The sequence below is a fragment of the Nicotiana tomentosiformis genome, chromosome 4 (assembly GCF_000390325.3).
Source record: "Nicotiana tomentosiformis chromosome 4, ASM39032v3, whole genome shotgun sequence".
NCBI classification, from domain to species: Eukaryota; Viridiplantae; Streptophyta; class Magnoliopsida; order Solanales; family Solanaceae; genus Nicotiana; species Nicotiana tomentosiformis.
In genome coordinates this window covers 122,530,325-122,550,734 of record NC_090815.1, presented here as the reverse complement: position 1 = coordinate 122,550,734, position 20,410 = coordinate 122,530,325, and the positions used below count along the sequence as shown (strand labels likewise).

At 32.2% G+C, this 20,410-nt stretch overlaps 1 protein-coding gene across 1 annotated transcript; it reads left to right on the top strand.

The window, feature by feature from the left end:
• The first annotated feature begins 567 nt into the window (after positions 1–567).
• On the top strand, positions 568–8,922 carry LOC104119814 (uncharacterized). The gene is made up of 16 exons (XM_009631406.4): positions 568–871; positions 1,422–1,803; positions 1,898–2,123; positions 2,200–2,442; positions 2,557–2,672; positions 3,348–3,446; positions 3,564–3,651; positions 4,045–4,274; positions 5,210–5,394; positions 5,523–5,722; positions 6,195–6,527; positions 6,856–6,957; positions 7,124–7,421; positions 7,706–7,854; positions 7,945–8,229; positions 8,610–8,922. Exons 2-16 carry the CDS (start codon positions 1,505–1,507, stop codon positions 8,817–8,819), a joined length of 3,063 nt encoding a protein of 1,020 aa, XP_009629701.1. The 5' UTR covers positions 568–871; positions 1,422–1,504; the 3' UTR covers positions 8,820–8,922.
• Positions 8,923–20,410: the final 11,488 nt, after the last annotated feature.

Genomic DNA, 20,410 nt, shown 5'->3' with positions numbered 1-20,410 from the left:
GCACATAGTAGAAAGAGGGAAAAAGAAAAAGAAAAAGAAAAAGAAAAATATTTATGTTGTTGGGTCTCAAACTTGGATGAACAGGCGAGGGAAAAAAGTTTATACTCTATGCTAAATCAGTGCAGTCAATCAGCTTTTGTGTTTGAGGGGACCCAATAAAAATAGTACAAAGGGTCCTTAGTGCATATACAAATATATAAACACAATTTTTATCGAGGTTAACGAGTTCCGATAACTTCTCTACCATCAACCGCCTCTGCTTAGGACCGACAATAAGATGTTATGAACTATGAAGTAGTTACTTTTGCCAATCAAAAATAAAGTTTGAGGTATAGTTTTGGGAGGTAAGAAAATTGAAAGGGACTACACCAGAAATATACAAAAGTAAGTCAACAAAAAACAACAGCAGACACACGTGTCTAGTATTCTACTGGTCTTAGAAACACGCGTTGAACAACGTGGCGAGCTAAAATCCAACGGACTGAAAAACACAATTCTGAAAAGAAAAGCAAATAAAATAATAGTTTAAAAAAAGCAAACAAAAACCAAACCAAATCACTGTTTGATGTTTGGCTGCTCAAGTTGCCAATCACAAGCAACCTTTTTTTTTTTTTGGTCACATCAAACAACAGTCGTTAATTTTGCAGTCCTATAATTATCTACCAAAAAGTCGTTAAAGAGAATATGCTGATTCTTTGCAAGAAAATGGTTCCTTCCACTTGCAGATATCTGATATCCTCAGATAATATGCTGATGTCGGTTTTCTAATCTCAGAATTTTAATATTGTACTACTGAATTTTGTCCATTACATATATAAAAAGAGACCCATAATTTTTTCGCTCGCTCTCTTCTCACTATTTCTTCATTCAGGTAAGTCTTTCTCCCTTTTTTGTGTTAATATAATTGTGGGGTTTTCTCAGTTCTTGAAAATAGTATTGAAGTTGCTGTTGACAGTTATTATGGTGATTTCATTTTGATTGTTCCTTCTGTTTCACAACTTTGAAGTTTGAACTTTGATTTGAAAGTTTATATTATTATATATTACCCATTTGCCATCTCTGGTTTAAAGAATGTCTTTTTAATTTTCAGCATGTCATGAGTTTTTGTGCCTTTCCTGAAAATAGGAATCAGTTTTTCATTGAATTACTGTCCCATTTTACTAAAGTTTGAATCTTTATCATTGACTGCTACCTTGGGACTACTTCAAAATCAATGCTTCATGTAGTTTCCTTCTTACTTACATTGAGTTGTTAAATTTGTTTCATTTGGAATATATTGTGCATCTGCAAAGCTTGTAGTTTTGGTATAGTTTTCAGTGTCAAGTTTTGATTACAAATTGGTGGGGGGTGGATTACATGCTTTGGTCAATTGTTATTGGGGCTATAAATTTAAGATGTACTGTATTTTTTCTTCTTTGCAGTTGGTTCCTGTGAAGTAGAATTCATTGCGAAGAACTTTTATGTAGAGAAGTGTGTTGGGATCTAATCTAATACTGCTTGCTTAATGGGGTCCGACAAGCAGTCCAGTGGTCTGCTTGATACTCTAAAAATGGAGACAGTTAGGACAATCTTAACTCACTCTTATCCTTATCCACATGAGCATTCGCGGCATTTGGTCATCGCAGTGTTTGTGGGATGCTTATTCTTTATATCATCAGATAACATGCATACACTTATTCAGAAGTTAGATAGCAATGTCAAGTGGTGGTCAATGTATGCATGTTTGCTCGGATTCTTTTACTTCTTTTCATCTCCATTTATAGGGAAAACATTCAAACCAAGTTATTCAAATTTTAGTCGTTGGTAAGTCTTTTCTTTCTATATCTGGCTTAATAACCACTAATTCTTTAGTAAATAAACTGATTAAACTGGTAATGGGAGAATTGCGTTTTTGCAGGTATATAGCTTGGATACTTGTGGCTGCTCTCTATCATCTTCCCAGTTTTCAATCTATGGGAGTAGATCTCAGAATGAACCTGTCTTTGTTTCTGACCTTATTTGTCTCATCCATTTTGTTTCTTCTCATTTTCCATGTTATATTTCTCGGGCTTTGGTATCTTGGCCTTGTTGCTCGCGTGGCTGGAAAGAGGCCCGAGATCCTGACAATTGTTCAAAACTGTGCTGTAAGTTTTCGGAACACTTCCTAAGATGACGTAAAATAATTGGGGCCTTTGCCTTATTGCTTCATCATCTCTGTAGGTTTTAAGCATAGCCTGCTGCGTGTTTTATAGTCACTGTGGTAACCTTGCTGTAGTAAGGGAAAAGACATTTGACCGGAGGAATTCTTGGTTTTCGTTGTGGAACAAGGAAGAGCGGAACACTTGGCTTGCGAAATTCGTAGGCATGACTAAGTTAAAAGACCAAGTTTGCAAATCTTGGTTTGCTCCGGTTGGCTCAGCCAGTGATTATCCCTTTTTGTCCAAGTGGGTCATTTATGGAGAGGTATTGTCTCTCACAGCTCCTGTTTCTCATATTTTCTAGTACTTGATATAATGGAGGATCTTATGCTGCTGATACTTTTTTCTTTTTTCTTTTTTCTGAATTTTTACCTTTCAGTTAACTTGCAACGGCTCATGTGCAGAATCGTCAAATGAAATTTCTCCGCTATATTCATTGTGGGCCACTTTTATAGGCCTCTACATTGCAAATTACGTTGTGGAAAGGTCATCAGGGTGAGTAGCTCGAATATTTGTTTTCATAATAAAGTCCTTCTCCGCTGGTGTCTTTCCCTGTGAAACAGCTGCTAGAGATGCAGATTTTTAGGTATCGTTTTGGCATTTGCTGTACAAGGTCCAATTGTGAAAATGTGCTTGCCGTGCAAGAACTTTTCGAGTGAACAATTTCTTACCGGATTAACTTCTCAAAAAAAAAAATAAAAATAAAATTACTGGATTATATGATGTTAGGAAATCTATCTACTTTGTTACTTAGCTTAGGCCCTGCAGATTCCAGAATGGATCAAGGGGTTAGTTGCTTGCCCCTTATTCGTCTATTACGGAAATATCATTTAAAGATGAAGAGTGTCTATGCTTTTCTTATGATGGCAAATGTATTATAGTGTCATTTATAAAAAAGCAAGTCGCCGTATTCTGGCTGCTATTATGACTACTGCTTTAAACGCCACCTGGTTGGTTTGATAAGGCACAGCACCCTATTCAAAATTAGAAACACTTTAATATAAAAGCAACTCTTTTGGGTAAATTTTTTGGAAGAAAGCAACTCTCGAGTTAATTATGATCACAGTTTTATTCGCTGACTTTATTGATTTTGCCTGCTTGGAGTGAATTGTAAGCACCATTTTGCTAGAGTTTCTTGTCTGCTTACAGTTCAACCTATAATGATTACAGATGGGCTCTCTCGCGTCCTTTGTCACTCAAAGAGTTTGACAAATTGAAGAAAAAGCAAACAAAACCTGAGTTCTTGGATATGGTTCCTTGGTATTCGGGGTATGTTCTTTCTTTATACCTCTTACGTCTCCTCTCGCACCTGTGGGGCCAGTATTCTATAGTGAAAAGAGCTCTATCAATCTTCTTAATGTAACACGCTGGTTGCTGGGGTTGCAGGACATCTGCTGATTTATTCAAGACTATGTTTGACCTGCTGGTCTCGGTAACTTTGTTTGTTGGACGCTTTGATATGCGAATGATGCAGGTAACATATATGATGTTCTAAATTCCTATTGCACCTGCGGGGCCAGTATTCTATAGTCAAAATGTATTCAGCTTTCAGAGTGAATTTCCTATTGCCACAAGGACCACAACTTACGAGATGCTGCCATCTTATTTGTTGTAAGACTTTAGAACGATCAAGGATCATGTGTTCCTCCTTTTGATAAAAAGTCTGCACATGTTAACGAAGTGACGTGTATATAACAGATATGTATTTTTGATGATTAAAGGCGACATCCTTGTATATAACAGATATGTATTTTTGATGATTAAAGGCGACATCCATGAATTTAATTAATCTTGCTAATTTCTCATTGTGCTTAGAATGTGAAGTAGTAGTTGACCTTACATTGTTCTAAAATTCTTCGATGGTTAGGCGGCTATGAGCAGGGTTGAAGACGGGGCTAAGCAGGAGGATCTTTTGTATGATCAATTCAGTGAAAAGGATGGTCTGTGGTTTGACTTCATGGCTGATACAGGAGATGGTGGAAATTCTTCCTACACTGTGGCTCGGCTTCTTGCTCAACCTTCACTCCGGCTCCAAGTCAAGGGTTCCATGCTTACACTGCCACGTGGAGACATGCTTCTTATTGGGGGTGACCTTGCGTAAGATCATAGTTCTCTTTATACCATTAGTTGGTCTTTGAGTAATTCTGAGACATTCCGATAGCCTCATCTTATGTCTTAAAACAGACCAACTAATTACACTAACCAAAATTTGCACCCATGTCACTATGTATATTCTACTGGTATTAAGATCTTGTACTGATGCTTCCTGGAGCAGCTTTGCAGCTTCTGGTCCATCTAATGGTAGTGTATAGTGACCACATAATACATGCTTTTCGTTTATCCTTGCATCAAGTGCAGGTTGACGAGATTTTTACAGAATATGGTATTTTTGTTTTTTTGTGTGGTTTGTCTAGTCAGATTGATTATCATCTATAGTAATTAATAAGGAAAAGATACTCTTATAAAATAAATAATGATGAAAGACCTAGTCAGAAGTAAGAATAAGAGAAAGTGCTACTCAAAGTCATTCAAGTCAGCTCATTGTTATTCAAAACTAGCACATCAGAGAACACTTATTGTGTGTGCTACACAGTACTGTATTTACTTTTAATGGGAGGGCAACCAAAGGGCATGAAAATAGTTGATCATTAAGAACCATTTTGACAAACTTTCTGAAAATTGGATGGGCATCTTCAATGTAGTTGCTCTACCTCTAGTACTGGCCATTATATCAATGAAATTGGTATGGAAGCAATTTCATTTCTCCAGCAGTTAAATGCATAAATGTGTGATCCACTCAGTTTTGGGCATATTACCAAGCGAGCTGTCTGTAACGCTGATACATATTTTCCTTTCTTTTTTTGCCAGAGAACTATATATATTTTGCAAAGAAAAAACTGTTCTGCCTCCTTACTTTTCAAATTTAGAACTTAAAAGAGTACGATCAGTAAGCAAAAAAGAAAAAAGAAGAGTACGGCGATATGCTGTTGAATTTGTTAAACTAATAATCTTTTTTTCCTTTTGTTGTATAGGTATCCTAATCCATCATCATTTACATATGAGAAGCGCCTTTTTCGTCCGTTTGAATATGCTCTTCAGCCTCCTATGTGGTATAAGGAAGAGCATATTGCTGTAAGCAAGCCTGAATTACCTCCTGAGGTGCATGAACTTAGGCAGTATGATGGACCTCAGTGTTTTGTCATCCCTGGAAACCACGGTCAGTATAGTTTCTTAGCCTGCACCTCCTGAACTTTCTTTTTGTTTTCTTTAGTTTCAGTAAAGCAGTATGGCTTGTTTAATCTTGATGTTTGTTGTCATAATCAAAGTCCTTTTCGTGAATTGCAGACTGGTTTGATGGACTTCAGACTTATATGAGGTACATTTGTCACAAGAGTTGGTTGGGTGGTTGGTTTATGCCTCAAAAGAAAAGTTATTTTGCATTGCAGCTCCCGAAAAGGTGGTGGGTATTTGGTCTTGATCTTGCTCTCCATTGTGATATTGACATATACCAATTCAAGTTCTTCTCAGAGTTAGTGAGGGATAAGGTATCTCCTCTCTGCTATGAGCGTAGTCGTCATGTTGCTTTTCCTTTCTATGTATATATTGCTGAATATGCTGGAATATTGTCCTAGTTGTTCAAATATATTGCTATTAATTAAATAAGGTGAATGTTTTATGCAAATTGGTGTTAATTGTTTCTAAAGTTCCTAACGAAGAAACTATAATCTTTATTATCTATTGTAAAGAATGACTGTCACATTAGTAGGATTAGTAATGACTGATGGTTATCTTTTAGGCGTGCACAACTGAGCATGATACTTGTCCAGATTTCTCCAAACTTTTTCCAATTACGGGAGCTAATGCATATATCATACCTTTGTGTAGGCTTTATACAATTTCAAAATGTTACCTTAAGCGCTCCTTATTGGTTCTTTCATGCCTTATTTCTCTTTTAAATAAGTAAAGGATTTGGTTACAGAAGGTTTTAATCCTTGTTTAATGGATGCTCTTGTTCAGGTGGGGGAGAATGATTCCGTGATCATTATGACGCATGAGCCTAATTGGCTTCTTGATTGGTACTTTAATCAAGTGACTGGAAAGAATGTTACCTACTTGATACGCGACCATTTAAAGGGAAGGTGTAGACTTCGGATTGCTGGAGATGTGCATCACTATATGCGCCATTCATATGTTCCATCGGATAAGCCCGTTTATGTCCAACATTTACTTGTTAATGGTTGTGGTGGTGCTTTTTTGCACCCTACGCATGTCTTCAGGAATTTCAAGGAAATATATGGAACCTCGTATGAGAGCAAAGCTTCTTACCCAACTTTTGAAGATTCAACCAGGGTATGGAATCTAAATTTTCTTTTTTAAGTATTTCTGTCAGATCTTGTGCTTCAGTTATCTTATTATCTTGTTGTTGTTCCTTCTTCTTTTCTTGGCTTCTCCACTACCATATTTCTTTTCATTATTGCTATGATTATGCTTGTCTTGAGCCGAGGCTCTATCTTTACTAGGTAGGGGTAAGGTCTGCGCACACACAAACCTCCCCAGACCCCACTTGGGGGATTACACTGAGTTTGTTGTTGTTAAGTTTTTCTACAGATACTTATCAGTAAGAAGTTTCCCGTGAGATATAGTATTTGGGTGCTTACATGCTTGTTAACATTTGCAGATTGCTTTGGGAAATATATTGAAATTTAGGAAGAAAAACTGGCAATTTGATGTTATTGGTGGCATGATATATTTCATATTGGTCTTCTCTATGTTTCCCCAGGTAACTTTTTTTCTTTTTTGTGACTTTTCGTCAGTTCTTTTAGATTTTTTCTAAGAATAGTTTCCGTCAAGACCGGAGCATGTATTATATAATATTTTACTTTTCTAATGAACCTAAAGATGCGCCGCTGGGCAAGGATGACTAATCATTTCCCATCTGTTTCTAGTGTCAGCTAGATCACATTTTAAAGGATGGCACCTTCTCGGGTCGAGTGGGAACCTTCTTTGGCACAGTTTGGGATTCTTTTGTGTACATGGTGGGATGCTCATATGTATCGGTAGCTGGTGCTATGTTACTTTTAGTAATCGCAATAGCCTTTGTGCCTTCTAAGATGTCTTGGAAAAAGAGACTATTTATTGGGATTCTTCATGTGTCCGCACACTTGGCTGCTGCCTTAATTCTCATGCTCTTGATGGAATTAGGTGTTGAGACATGTATTCGGCATAAGTTACTTGCAACTTCAGGTGAGGTTTTGTATATCATCTTCAATATGTGATTCTGTTGATTTGTCTACTCTTTAGTCTCATGCATGCAATTTCTTTTGACAAGGCATTAACGTGGGAGTTAAGAATTTTTTTTTTTCATTTCGGCATGATAGTATGCCTTTTAATCGTTTGATTGTTCTTTGATAGATAGGTTCTCCGGGTAACTCGTTAAATGGAATTACTGAACTCACCCTGATTTCCTGTTTCATGTTTCTTTGATTCATATTGCTCTTTTTGTTAAAGCCCTAACCTTTGTAATACAGGTTATCACACTTTATATGAATGGTACCGGTCTGTGGAGAGTGAGCATTTTCCGGACCCAACTGGCCTTAGGGCGCGTATAGAACAATGGACGTTTGGCCTTTATCCAGCATGTATCAAGTATCTCATGTCCGGTTTTGACGTTCCTGAGGTAAGAAATCATATGACAAGGGATGTTGCTCCATGACGATTCAGTTGGTCTGTGATATTCTTTTTCTAATCGCATGCATGCAATTTTCAGGTAATGGCGGTTACCAGGAGTAATATTTGCAAAAATGGGATGGATTCTCTCTCCCGAGGGGGTGCTGTAATATATTATGCATCTGTCTTCCTTTATTTTTGGGTATTATCAACTCCGGTGGTTTCTTTGATTCTTGGAAGCTACCTGTACATTTGCATCAATTGGCTTCACATACATTTTGATGAAGCATTTTCATCACTCCGCATTGCAAATTACAAGGCATTTACACGGTTCCATATCAATAAAAAAGGCGATCTTGAAGTTTTTACCCTTGCAGTTGATAAGGTGAGATATCTTTATATCTCAAAGATAATACGGACAGGACAAGATCTCACTGCCACTACCTCACTCTACTGAAGGAACTTGTGGCAGTTGAACATTTAGACAATTGCCAATATTTTCCTGATTTATTTCTCTAACTATAATATAGAGCGAGTCACTTTACAAGGAATAGTTTTTGCTAGTTGCAGCAATGCTATCAAATCATATTTTCTATTCCGCTTAGAATTCTTCAAAAGCTTGTCCAATCAAGCTTCTGGACTAACTTTTATATAGCCGATCCCAGCTAGTTGGGATTGAGGCGTAGTCACTGTTGATTTTTGAAGCACGACTACTTTTAGGAGAGTTGAACATGAGCTATTTACACTTAATGTATGATTTTGCAGGTTCCAAAAGAGTGGAAATTGGATCCGAAATGGGACGGGGAGTCGAAACAGCCACAAGAACCAAGTTACCTTCAGAAGTTCCCTAGCAAATGGAGAGCTAAGCTCCTTCAGCAGGACCCTGTAAATACTGTGCGAATTATTGATCACTTTGTCATTGAACAGAAAGAAAAACCTGATTCAGAACTATCGAACGGGTCACTTAACCAATGACTTGTTTGATTACTAACTCATTTAGTGTCATTATGTACAGATGTTGTAGGTTTTAAGTACTTATATGGTAGTTTGTTGAATAGATTTTAAAAGAGTTAATACACTCAAACCGACCTAAACTATACGATCTCTGTCAGATCCCTACCTAAACTATCGACTGTCCCCAAAACCCCTGAACTGTATCTTCCTTCATAATAAAATCCCCTGAACTGTATCTTCCTTCATAATAAAACCCCTCGTCGCAATCTTACTAGTGCGTATGATACACACTCTAAATAAATTTTAAAACCTGCCATGTGGCATGCCACGTGGATAATTAATTACCTTAATCTTAAGGCGAGCTTAATTAACATACATTAATTTAATTACGTGATAAAAATTAAAAAGGGGATTTTAACTTACTAGTCGGTCATTTCTTCTCAGTAAAAATGGTCTCTTTGCTCTCATCCAAAAACTTCTCTCATCGGAGACGAGAGACACCTTCGATTTCTCTTCTTAATTATCTTAATCTTATTGTTGCTACCATCGATTTCTCTTCTTATTGTTACTGCTATTTCGAATCGGGAGTAAATATAGGGTTTTGCTGGTGAATCGGTTAGGGTTTAGGGTACTGAAGATTCATTTAGTTCTGAAGATTATTGAAGAAGATAGCTTCAATACAGGTCCTATTCTTGAAATGAAGCAATATCTAACAGATAATTGAAAAAGTTCCTAACTTTTATAAGACAAAGATTTTGTTGTTTGATCAAGAATTGTAAATACAATTGCTTTTCCTTTAAATTTGCTTCATTTTCAGTTCAATCAATTCTTCGATTTTTTTAAAATTTAAAATTGTGTTTTTTTCTGTCTGATTTTTTTCGGGTTTGTGTTGAAAGAAGCAATAGAACACAGAAAATTGAAAAGTGCTTAATTTATTTAGGGGCAGAGGTTTTGCTATTTGATCAAGAACGGGAAAAAAGTTACTTTGGTTGGAAGTTGTTGTATTTGGTGTTCCAAGTTTTCACTTTGGAACCATTTTCTGTGTAACTGAGAACAAATGAGGCTAAAAAGTTACACCCTTTCTCTTGTATTCCCTATGATGTAAACTATTTAGTGGAATTTCTTGCTTAAATAACACAAATATGGTTTCTTGTAAGTTGCCATCTGACCCTTTTTAGTTTCTTCAATCCTTTTTGAAAGTGCCCATGGAAATGATATTCCTAATTTGGTTTGTCCTTATGGAGGTAAAATTGGGTAATTAATTTTTAAGCCCAGTCAAAAGTTGCATCGTATGTGTTTGCACCATTTTATGATTCAATGGAAACAAAAGATATTCACTTTTTGGAGAAGCTGTTTTAAAGCAGTACTTCCTCCGCTTCAATTTGTGTGGTGTAGTCTTAAACATACCATGAGATTTGTGTGGCTGCAAAAGCACGTCATTCAGGGTGTTTCCAGAAATAGAAGTGTGTCTTTTTACTTGAAAGGGTGTTCTTCTTTCAAATAAATTTGGGTAACAATGAAGGATGGGTAAAATGAGAAAGATAAAAAATAAACTCAATCAACAGAGAGAATTTCAAATGGATTAAGATGGAAGAAATAGAAAAGAAAGGTAAAAAAAATGGAGAAAGAAAGGTGAAATAATGGAGAAGAAAGGTGTAATATAGAGAAAAATAGGAGAAGATATAGGTTTTTTAAAAAGAGGGGCTAATTAGTCGTTAGTTGCTGTCAGGTGGGCCCATTTTAATGGTTATTGTCACCCTTCACGTGCTCTTCGACGACTTATTTCACACAATATGCCACATAAACGACCGGGGAGGGGGGAGGGAGGGGGGAGGGTATTATGAAGCGGGTTATAGTTCGGGGGGTTTTGGGGATATTCGATAGTTTAGGTAGGGAACTAACAAAGATCGTATAGTTTAGGCGGGTTTGAGGGTATTAACTCATTTTAAAAGGTAAATCAAAGATCCATTAGTATCATAATTGGGAAAAGAGTTAATACCCTAAAATCCCTTTAAAGTATCAAGTTTTTGTCAGTTTCCTACTTAAACTATTCGGCGTCCCCAAAATCCCCCTTAACTATATTGCCCTTCATATTAAAACCCCCTCATTGCATTCTTAGAAGTGTGTCTTGTACACACTCCTAATTATCTAAAAAAACGTTCCATGTAGCACTACACGTGACTATTTAACTCAGCCTAAAACTCGCCTAAACTATCACCTCTTTGTCAGTTACCTACTTAAACTATCTGGTGTCTCCAAAACCCACCTGAACTATATTCCCCTATGTATTAAAATCACATGTTGGACTTTTAAAGGTACGTCTGTCTAACTATATTAACTTATGATTTGTACAAAATAATTTATACAGTTTACTCATGATGTATTACTCTCGAATGATTGATTAATTCTAAGAGTTTTTAGCCAAAATAACATCTAATATACTATGTTGATTTTAGGTTTAATTGTGATTTAACTTTATGCTAGACTCCAATTGATAAGTCCTTATTTATATTCATTTTGTAGCACAGTTAAAATATAAATAAAAGTATATAGTGTTGTATTTCTTAAAAGACATCTTATATACATAAAAAAAATTACACAATAAAATTTCCCAAATAAAAATCAATTGCTTAGCAATTATATTCTCTAATTCTAGATTACATAAAGAAGGTTCAAGAGATTCAACTTTATTCTTTATAAGGTGTTGAGTTTAATAAGAAGATTTAAATTGGTATTCTTTCAACAATATGTATATGACATGAAAGAAGACTAAAACAATAAAGAGAATAAATAATTTCAAAGGAAACAAGAGAGGGAGAAATTTTTCCAGAGGAAATCCATATGGAGAACTGAAGAAAAAGGTTTAAAAATGAAGAAGAAGGTGAAAAACAAAGAAGAAAGGTGAAAAAATAAGAAAGAACGGTGAAAAATGAGGAAGAAAGATGGATATAACTGAAATAAGGAGAATATTTATTAAAATAAATAAATTTGAAAGAAGGTTAGGCTAAGTAGCCATGTTAGGTGGACTATTTTGACGACTTTTTTCAGCTACCACGCGCTCACAAGCGAGTATCTACACATGTTATGCCAGGTCAACGACGACAGGTTGTTAATACGAGCGACAATATAATTCAGGGGGTTTTGTGGATACCGAATAGTTTAAGTAGGAAACTGAAAAAAATGTGATAGTTTAAGAGGGTTTTAGGTTATTAACTCTTGGGAAAATGTAAAAAGAAGAAGAGAGTAAAATCCTGGCCAGTCATTAAGCTTTCTTTTGAATGTACCAATATTCTCTTTTAGGCAAATTTGTCGAATGCCTTGTTTTTTCACATTGAGAAAAATTAGTAGTAATTGCTTGTGGCTACTGGCTAGTAAATTCAAGAACCTGCATCACATAGTTGGAACTTGCTAAAGATCTGAGTCGTCTGTTCATAGTTTCACTACACTTCTGCCATTATTTTCTTCGACCAGTGAAGGAAAGCAAGGCAAGGAAACATTAGTATGCTGAGAATCAGTGCTGAAACCGTCTTTACATTGGATGGTTTCACCTTTTGTCGGGTAACTATTGTAAACCACCAGTTGGCTCCAGGAAAGACATGGCTAATAAGTGCAGAGCCCCAACAAGCAAACAAGTAACTCTAAGAGTTCAAGCCTGGAGCTGCCATGTAATAGTTGACAATGGATAAAAATAATTTACTACTGTGCTTTTGGTAGTTGGTGTGGAATTATGCGGCAAAATGCCAATTCAACACCTACCTTGTTACTGGTGATGATTTGTTTAGATAAATATATAGGGTAAGAAAACATCCAGGTTCTAGCTTGTATCCCTAATTAGCCAGCTTGATCGCTTGATCCCTTGTTTTATTTACTGTTTTCTTATCGGGTGAGTTTATGTTTGGTTCTTTTGGGTCGCCTGATTTGGGCTGATGGCGCTTCGTAAGGGCTTGTCTGCAGTGGCGGAGCCACCTTATAGGAAGGGGTGTCAATGACACCCCTTCACAGGAAAATGCACTGTGTAGCTAGGTAAAAAAATAAATTATATATAAATATATTATGTATTGACTCTCTTTAATTTTTTGATATGTTTACTTTTATATATTTTGACACCCCTTAACGAAAATTTTGGTTCCGCCACTACTTGTCTGGAGTATAGTGGCTCGAAGCCTACGTGAAGAGGAAGCTTCTTGTATTGTGCTTGCAATTATATTGCATTTCAATGGTCTTGAGTTCTTGCGCAAAACAGAGAAAGAAGTTGATGTGTTAGCAGTTGGCACTGATCAAACTAATGCATGTTAAAGATCTTCGGGGGAATCATTTTTTAAGGGAAAATTTCTCTGTGCTAAACTTTTGACATACTTAGCATATGGTTTCAAATATTATTACACAAACTTCCCTTATTTGATAGTACTTAATTTAACAAAATAATTTAATAGTTTATATATGGACAATTCTGTCCTTTCTATGTTAATTCATGTTTCTTTCTAGTATTTTCTTTAACTAGCTTTAGTATATGTGCGTTGCACGTGTGGTTAGCGTCAATCAGTAAAATATGTGTATATGAAGAACATGTAAATCAAGTTATCAAATGCTAAGTTTTAAAAATGTCTACATTAAGTTAATATTTTAAAATAAGTAACTTTGTACACACAAAAGTATAGGGAGTTGTTATTTATTTGAATGAATACCAGAAAGAAAATTAATTAATGGTAACTAACTTAGAATATATTTTGTCTTCTAATGTTTCATTCTTATTGTTTTTAACGTTTGCATTTTTAACAGTTTGACTCTTACTACTATATTATAATCTATTTTATTATAAATTTCGAAAATAATGACTTGAATTTTTCGCAAATTAGTTAAATCAAAGACTTTTATGGTTAAATAGGATTGTCCTTAACGTTAAAGAGATTTTTTTTATTTTTGATTCAAATCTTAATAATAGCTCATCCCAAGTTTTAAATATTTAATTGTAATTATAATTTTTATCCAATAAGAATTTTACGTTCAATATAATAAAAAAATCGTTCAGGGTACGCGCATCACGCGTGCATCCTATCTCAATGAGTGTTTGATTTATGAAATAAAAGTATAAGTTCCTGACAATAGTCATTAATAATGACATTGTACGTATAACTAACTCAATTAAGAAAAAAACGTCTCATAGAAATCCTCATTCATCAGTTAATAATTCAACTTAAAATTTATCCACTTTTTTAATAAATAAAGTTAGCATGCTTCCTTTTCAGTTTCAGTAGTACACATAGTCATTGAAAACATAAATAGTAGATAGAACTTCATACATATAGCAAACAACTAATAATCCATGAATTTCATATGAACACAAAATCAAAGTGCACTGAAAATAAGAAAAGACATTAAAAAAGAATACTAAAGTAAGCTAGTAAAATACATCAGAGAATAACTCAGAATTATATTTGAAAGAGTATATTTAGTTTCGATATATCATTATTCAAGTGGAATTAGTATTTAAATAATTCTAATATTGATTAACTCCATTTGTCGTTATATTTGAAAATAATTAGTTTTATAACAATTCTAAAATTTATTTTTAAAAGGTAAAATGATAGATACACATTTCGATTGGAGAACACGTATTTCTTCTTAATTTAAAGGGCATATCTTTGGAAAAAATCTTACGAAAATTGTAGTAATTCATGTAACATGATATTCAATCTAAAATGATTGATATATCTGTTTTTTGGTAATTAAATTTCGATATTTATTATGTATTTTTTTATGATTCTTCAAAAGGCCATCAATAAAAATAATTATATTTTTTTTAGAGATTTGGAATAAAGAGGATCGTCATATAATTTTTAGAAGAAACTGGTTCACACGTAAAATATTTGAGCACATATATTTTATATTAATTTGAAGGGCATATCCTTTGGGAGTAAGCTTACAAAAATTGTAGTCATTTTTTTGACATAATATTAAATCTAACATGATCAAAATCGTTATATATTTTTATTATAATTCTTCAAACAGTTATCAAATTAACACTAATTAAAAAAATTGTATCTTTCTTTTAGATCTATTTGAATGAACGGCTAGGTTATATAGTTTCTAGGGAAAAAATAAATAATTAAGTAACAATGTAAGGTCTAAAACTGACTAATACTGAATGTGTATTTTACAACCAATAACTTATTACGTATACAAAAAACTATAAAGGGCCATTTATTGGAATAGATGAAAAATAAAAATAATAATAAATGTCAACTTATTATTTCATTCTTATTTCTTCTATTTTGAATTTTAACCAAGTTAATTTTTAATACTATATTATAATTGATTCGACTTTATTTTCTAATTTCTTTCATCACCGGTGGTCATTTTTATTGAAATATATCTATTTAAGCCAAGATTTTTGTCAACCTGAAGATAGTTTTACTTGTATGATAAATTTGAAAAATAATGAATTTTTTTTTCTAATTAGCTATTCCAAATACTTAATTATTTATTTTCAGCAACAAAAGATATAAATTATATTTTATTGTAAATTTTTAATATTAGCTCATACTAAATTATAAATATTCAATTATAATTATATTTTATCGAATAAAAATTCTTTTGTCAAATTGTAAGAAAATCAAACGAGTGGGAAATAGTTTTGTATATTTTAAAGTATTTTAGTATATAAAAGAGTTCCACCTAAATCAAAACATAAAAAAAAGTTACTCCGTCATCTTCCAAGAACGTCGTACGTCCTCTTTCTTTTTTTGATTGAATTCTTGGTATTTGTCCAAAGGGATAAACTTCTAAATATCAAGTGGTTACGTCCTATTTGGATAGTATTTTTAATTTTTTCCTTTTCTTGCCATTTATATATAATTTAAGTGTAAAACTTTATATAAAATAAAATGTTAATATTTTTGAAGTTCTAAATATTAATTTTTTCTACGTAATCCAAATAAGGAAAAATGTAATATATAAAATTTAGTTGATTTTGTAGTCCTAAATATTAGGAAAATAATTAAATGAGTATTCCTATATATTAGAAAAATAATTAAATGAGTATTTCTACATATTAGAAAAATAACTAAATTACTATTTTATCCAATGTAAACTCTATTTTTAAAGAGTAAAAAAGACGAACGACATTTCGCTAAGAGTTTTCGTGCTTTTAATATAATATAGATAGATTAAATAGACTTATGTTATTTTGTTTATCATTGAACGGTAGCATTTAAACCTCACTTCTCTATACTTTTGATGATTATATAAATGCCTGCATCAAACAATTAAAAATAATATAAGACAAGTTAGTTTTGTTACACAAATCTATATATATATATTAAAGGAATAAAGTTACCATATATAATTGGCATTATGGTTAAGCCAAATGGCAAGCTAATAAATGTCAATAGTATATGGTAATTTTATTCTATATTAGACTATGTTAGTCAAATACAAATATTTTATATATATATATATATATATATATATATATATATATATATATATATATATATATATATTGTATTTGACTACGCCACATAATATAGATATATATATATATATATATATATATATATATATATATATATATATATATATATATATATATATATATATAAACCCTAATTTGAATTAAAAGATAATTTTGAAATTATAGATTAAGTTTTAAAATTCGAATTTAAATTAAAAATAAAAATTTATCTTTTTTTAATCATGTTATCATACTTAATTCGGTTAATGATCATATACAATCATGTTAGGAACTTTTGTTATATTTTCTAATTATTTAAATTCTACTTCGCCTATGGCAAAAAAAACTACTCCTTATAACTATAAAACTCTTTCACATTTAAAACTCTATAATTATATTTCTTTAAAACACTGTAGCTAGATTTGAATAAAGCGAATTTCTTTTAAAATAAATGTAATATATAGGGTACACGTCTATGTTTATCCAAATAACAAAAAAGAGTTTAAAAATAGAATAAAAGTTTACTTACATATATAATGAAGTAAACATACATGCTAGAGAAAGAAACATCACAAAAATCAGTCAATATTAAAAAAAAATTGTTTTTTTCTTTTCTTTTTGAAGAATATTTGTTTGAAGAGTCCATTTGTATAAATGGACATCAAACAAATAACAAAACTTTGGCTATACAATTGCTATCATTAATTTCAATTTAGCACATTCTAGGAATTGAAGGGTATAAGTTGAAACCCCTTCATTTAGCTGCAGTCAAGCCAATATTACAAGGGTATAATATTTATTTCATTGAAGAATATTAGTTTTGAATCATTAGATTATGTGGAGGGTTTTTTTTTTTCTCGAACTTAACAAGAGAGATATTGATTTTTAATTGATAGTTTCTATAGCGATTTTCAAGTGTAACAAAGAGTATATTTTTAAAAAAAATTGGTATGACGTGAATTTTTTTTAAAAATGTAAACAAATTATTTCGAAAGAACTCTTTACTTTTTTCTACTTAAAAGATAATAAAAAGATAAAATATTTTTGAAAATTAGTAGAGAGTTTTTAAAATTATTATAATAGAAGTCATATCATGGATAAACTCAAAAAACCGAAATCTTATGAAATATTTACATAAATATCCGGCCAGATTTATTGTTTACTTTTTATAGCTAATATAAATAGATGATATACCGGCAACACACGATTATACACATATTATATATGGATTATATATAAATTACACATCCTTCAATTTTTTAATTTAAGTGGTCGGGTGAGCACCTATTTAGGCTGATTAGATAAAGCCAAAAGAAAAATATGAAAGAATTTCAACCAAAGACTAAAAATATAAATAAAGTTCTTACGTAGACAATTTCTATTAAAACTCATCCTTTTATAGTGAAATAAATTAATTTTTTGTAACAAAAGAAAGAATGACATAAAAAAATAAGATAAAAGAAAATAATTATTGAAAAAAAATGTATGAAAGATCCAAAAACCATAATAAGAGATGACATCGAATTTCTTCTTATATTTCATCTTTGTTGAATATAAAAAAATTGGAAGCTAATCTCATCAATTTCAAATATTCTTTTCAACTCAAATACATAGATTATAAGATAAGGATATGTTAGAATATTTTTTTTATTTACATTGTGTGTCGTTTTTAAAAAATCACTATTACTAACAAACTGATATGATATTCAAATTTGAATTTAAATGCAATTTGAGTAGTTTGCATTGAGGTTAAGCCAAATATGGTGTCGAAAAATAAAATACTTGGCAATTTTAAGACAATACTAGTTTTAGCGTACGTGCGTTGCACGTATGTGCCGCGTCAATTAATAAATATATTTATATGTAAGAAGAACAAATTATTAAAAAATAGAAATTTATATCGAAATAAATTAAATATTTGCTTAAGGAAGTAATTAGTAAAAGATGATTAAAATTTAATCGATTTTAAATTTTACATATTAAGACTTATGACATGGTTCAAATAATACATGTTCGATAAATAAAACTGATTTGAAAATCCTAAATAGGTAAATATTAGGAAAATTAACACATGAAATAATTATAGGGGTGAAACAATTTAATAAAATATAATTTAAACAACCAAGAAAATATTTTTGTACGGAAAGGAAAATAAAGGATCAAAATTGATCTTGCACGATAAAATATTTCTTGTATGATAGAGGCACACAAATTTACACGAATATATAATATTTTTTGTCCTTCATTGAAAAGAAACTTACTTTTTACTTTTTATATTCTCTTATTTTTTATTAATATATTTTATCCTTATTTAGTTGATCTCGAACTCCTAAATATTAGGCAATAATAAAATATTCGCTTGATTTTAAAGTCCTAAATGGGAAAGTAACTTAAGTTACATATTTGTCCAATGCGAAATTTATTTTTAAAGGGTAAAAGGACGAATGACATTGTAGATGAGTGTAACTTCTATACTAATAAATCTGTAATTGTAATCTGTCACGGCCCGAAATTCTCATATTCGGATCGTGATGACGCCTAACATTTCACTTGATAGGCAAGCCAATGTTAAAATAATATTATCTATTTTTTTAAAATAATTTTAAATATATTAATAACAAGGAAGCAAATGCGGAAGCAATTTTGAAATAATCCATAAAAATAACGGTGTCTAAATACCATCCCAGAATGAAGTGTCACAAGTGCACGAGTTTCTAGAATAAATACAAATAAAAGTTTTAATAAAGTAAACATGTCTGGAAATAAGTACACAGCTAAAGTAAAATATACGGGGACTTCAGAACTGCGGACGCCATGCAGTTATACCTCAAGTCTCCTTCGAGTAGCTGAAATCCGAGCAAGTCTATGGCACGCCGCTGGGACCAACTCCAAAATCTGCACAAGAAGTGCAGAGTGTAGTATCAGTACAACCGACCCCATGTATTGGTAAGTGTTGAGCCTAACCTCGACGAAGTAGTGACGAGGCTAAGGCGGTTCACTTACATTAACCTGTACGCAGTATTAATAACAACCACAAATAATAAAAATAAATCTAGTAACTCGTTTATAATAATTGGAGCCAACCCAGCAGTCATAATCCATTATTATTTCAACCAATTCTGTTGCAGCATGCAATTCACTCTCACAATATATTCACGTTCAATTCTGTTGCAGCGTGCAACCCGCTTTTTCAATATTTTCCTTTTAATCAAGTCTCTCATATATTTATTTCAATCAAGTATATATATAGACTTTTTAATAAATCTGTTGCGGTGTGCAATCTGATCCCCCAATATTGACTTTTCATTAAGTCTATTGCGGCGTGCAATCCGATCCTCCAATATTAACTTTTAATAAGTCTGTTGCGGCGTGCAACCCGATCCTCCAATATTAACTTTTAATAAGTATGTTGCGGCGTGCAACCCGATCCTCCAATATTTCCATTTCAATCAATTCTTACAGAAGAAATTTTCCCAATAAATCAACAATTAATATAAAATCATAAAACAACAAGCATACAACAATTATGATTTAATTATGAAACAAACAATGACAAATAGCAAATTATTATAGAAATCAGGGAGAAAATAGGAAGTTTAATATTTAATATGCTAAATGTCAAATAATAATTAAAACACATTATTCAAATAGCATGTAACAATTAATGCATGAATTCAAGAATTAATATTTGACAAAGAATAGGAGAAAAATAATTATTATAATAATTAATTTATGATTTAAAACAATTTATGATTTTTCAAGTAAGCAGGCAAACAATTAATTTGACGACGTATAGACACTCGTCACCTCGCCTATACGTCGTTCACATGTATTTCACATAACAAATAATTTAAGGGTTTTATTCCCTCAAGTCAAGGTTAACCACGACACTTACCTCGCTTTGCAAATTCCAATCAATTATTCAACCATAGCTTTTCCTTTTAAATTTGTCTCCGAAAGCTTCAAATCTATTCACAAACAATTCAATATATTCAATACTAATCATAGGAATTAATACCATATGTATTTTTCGGATAAAAATCCGAAATTTATTAAAATATTCGACAGTGGAACCCACGTCTCAAATTCCGGAAAAACTCGCGAAATCCGAACACCTGTTTCGATACGAGTTCAACCATATAAAATTTGTCCAATTCCG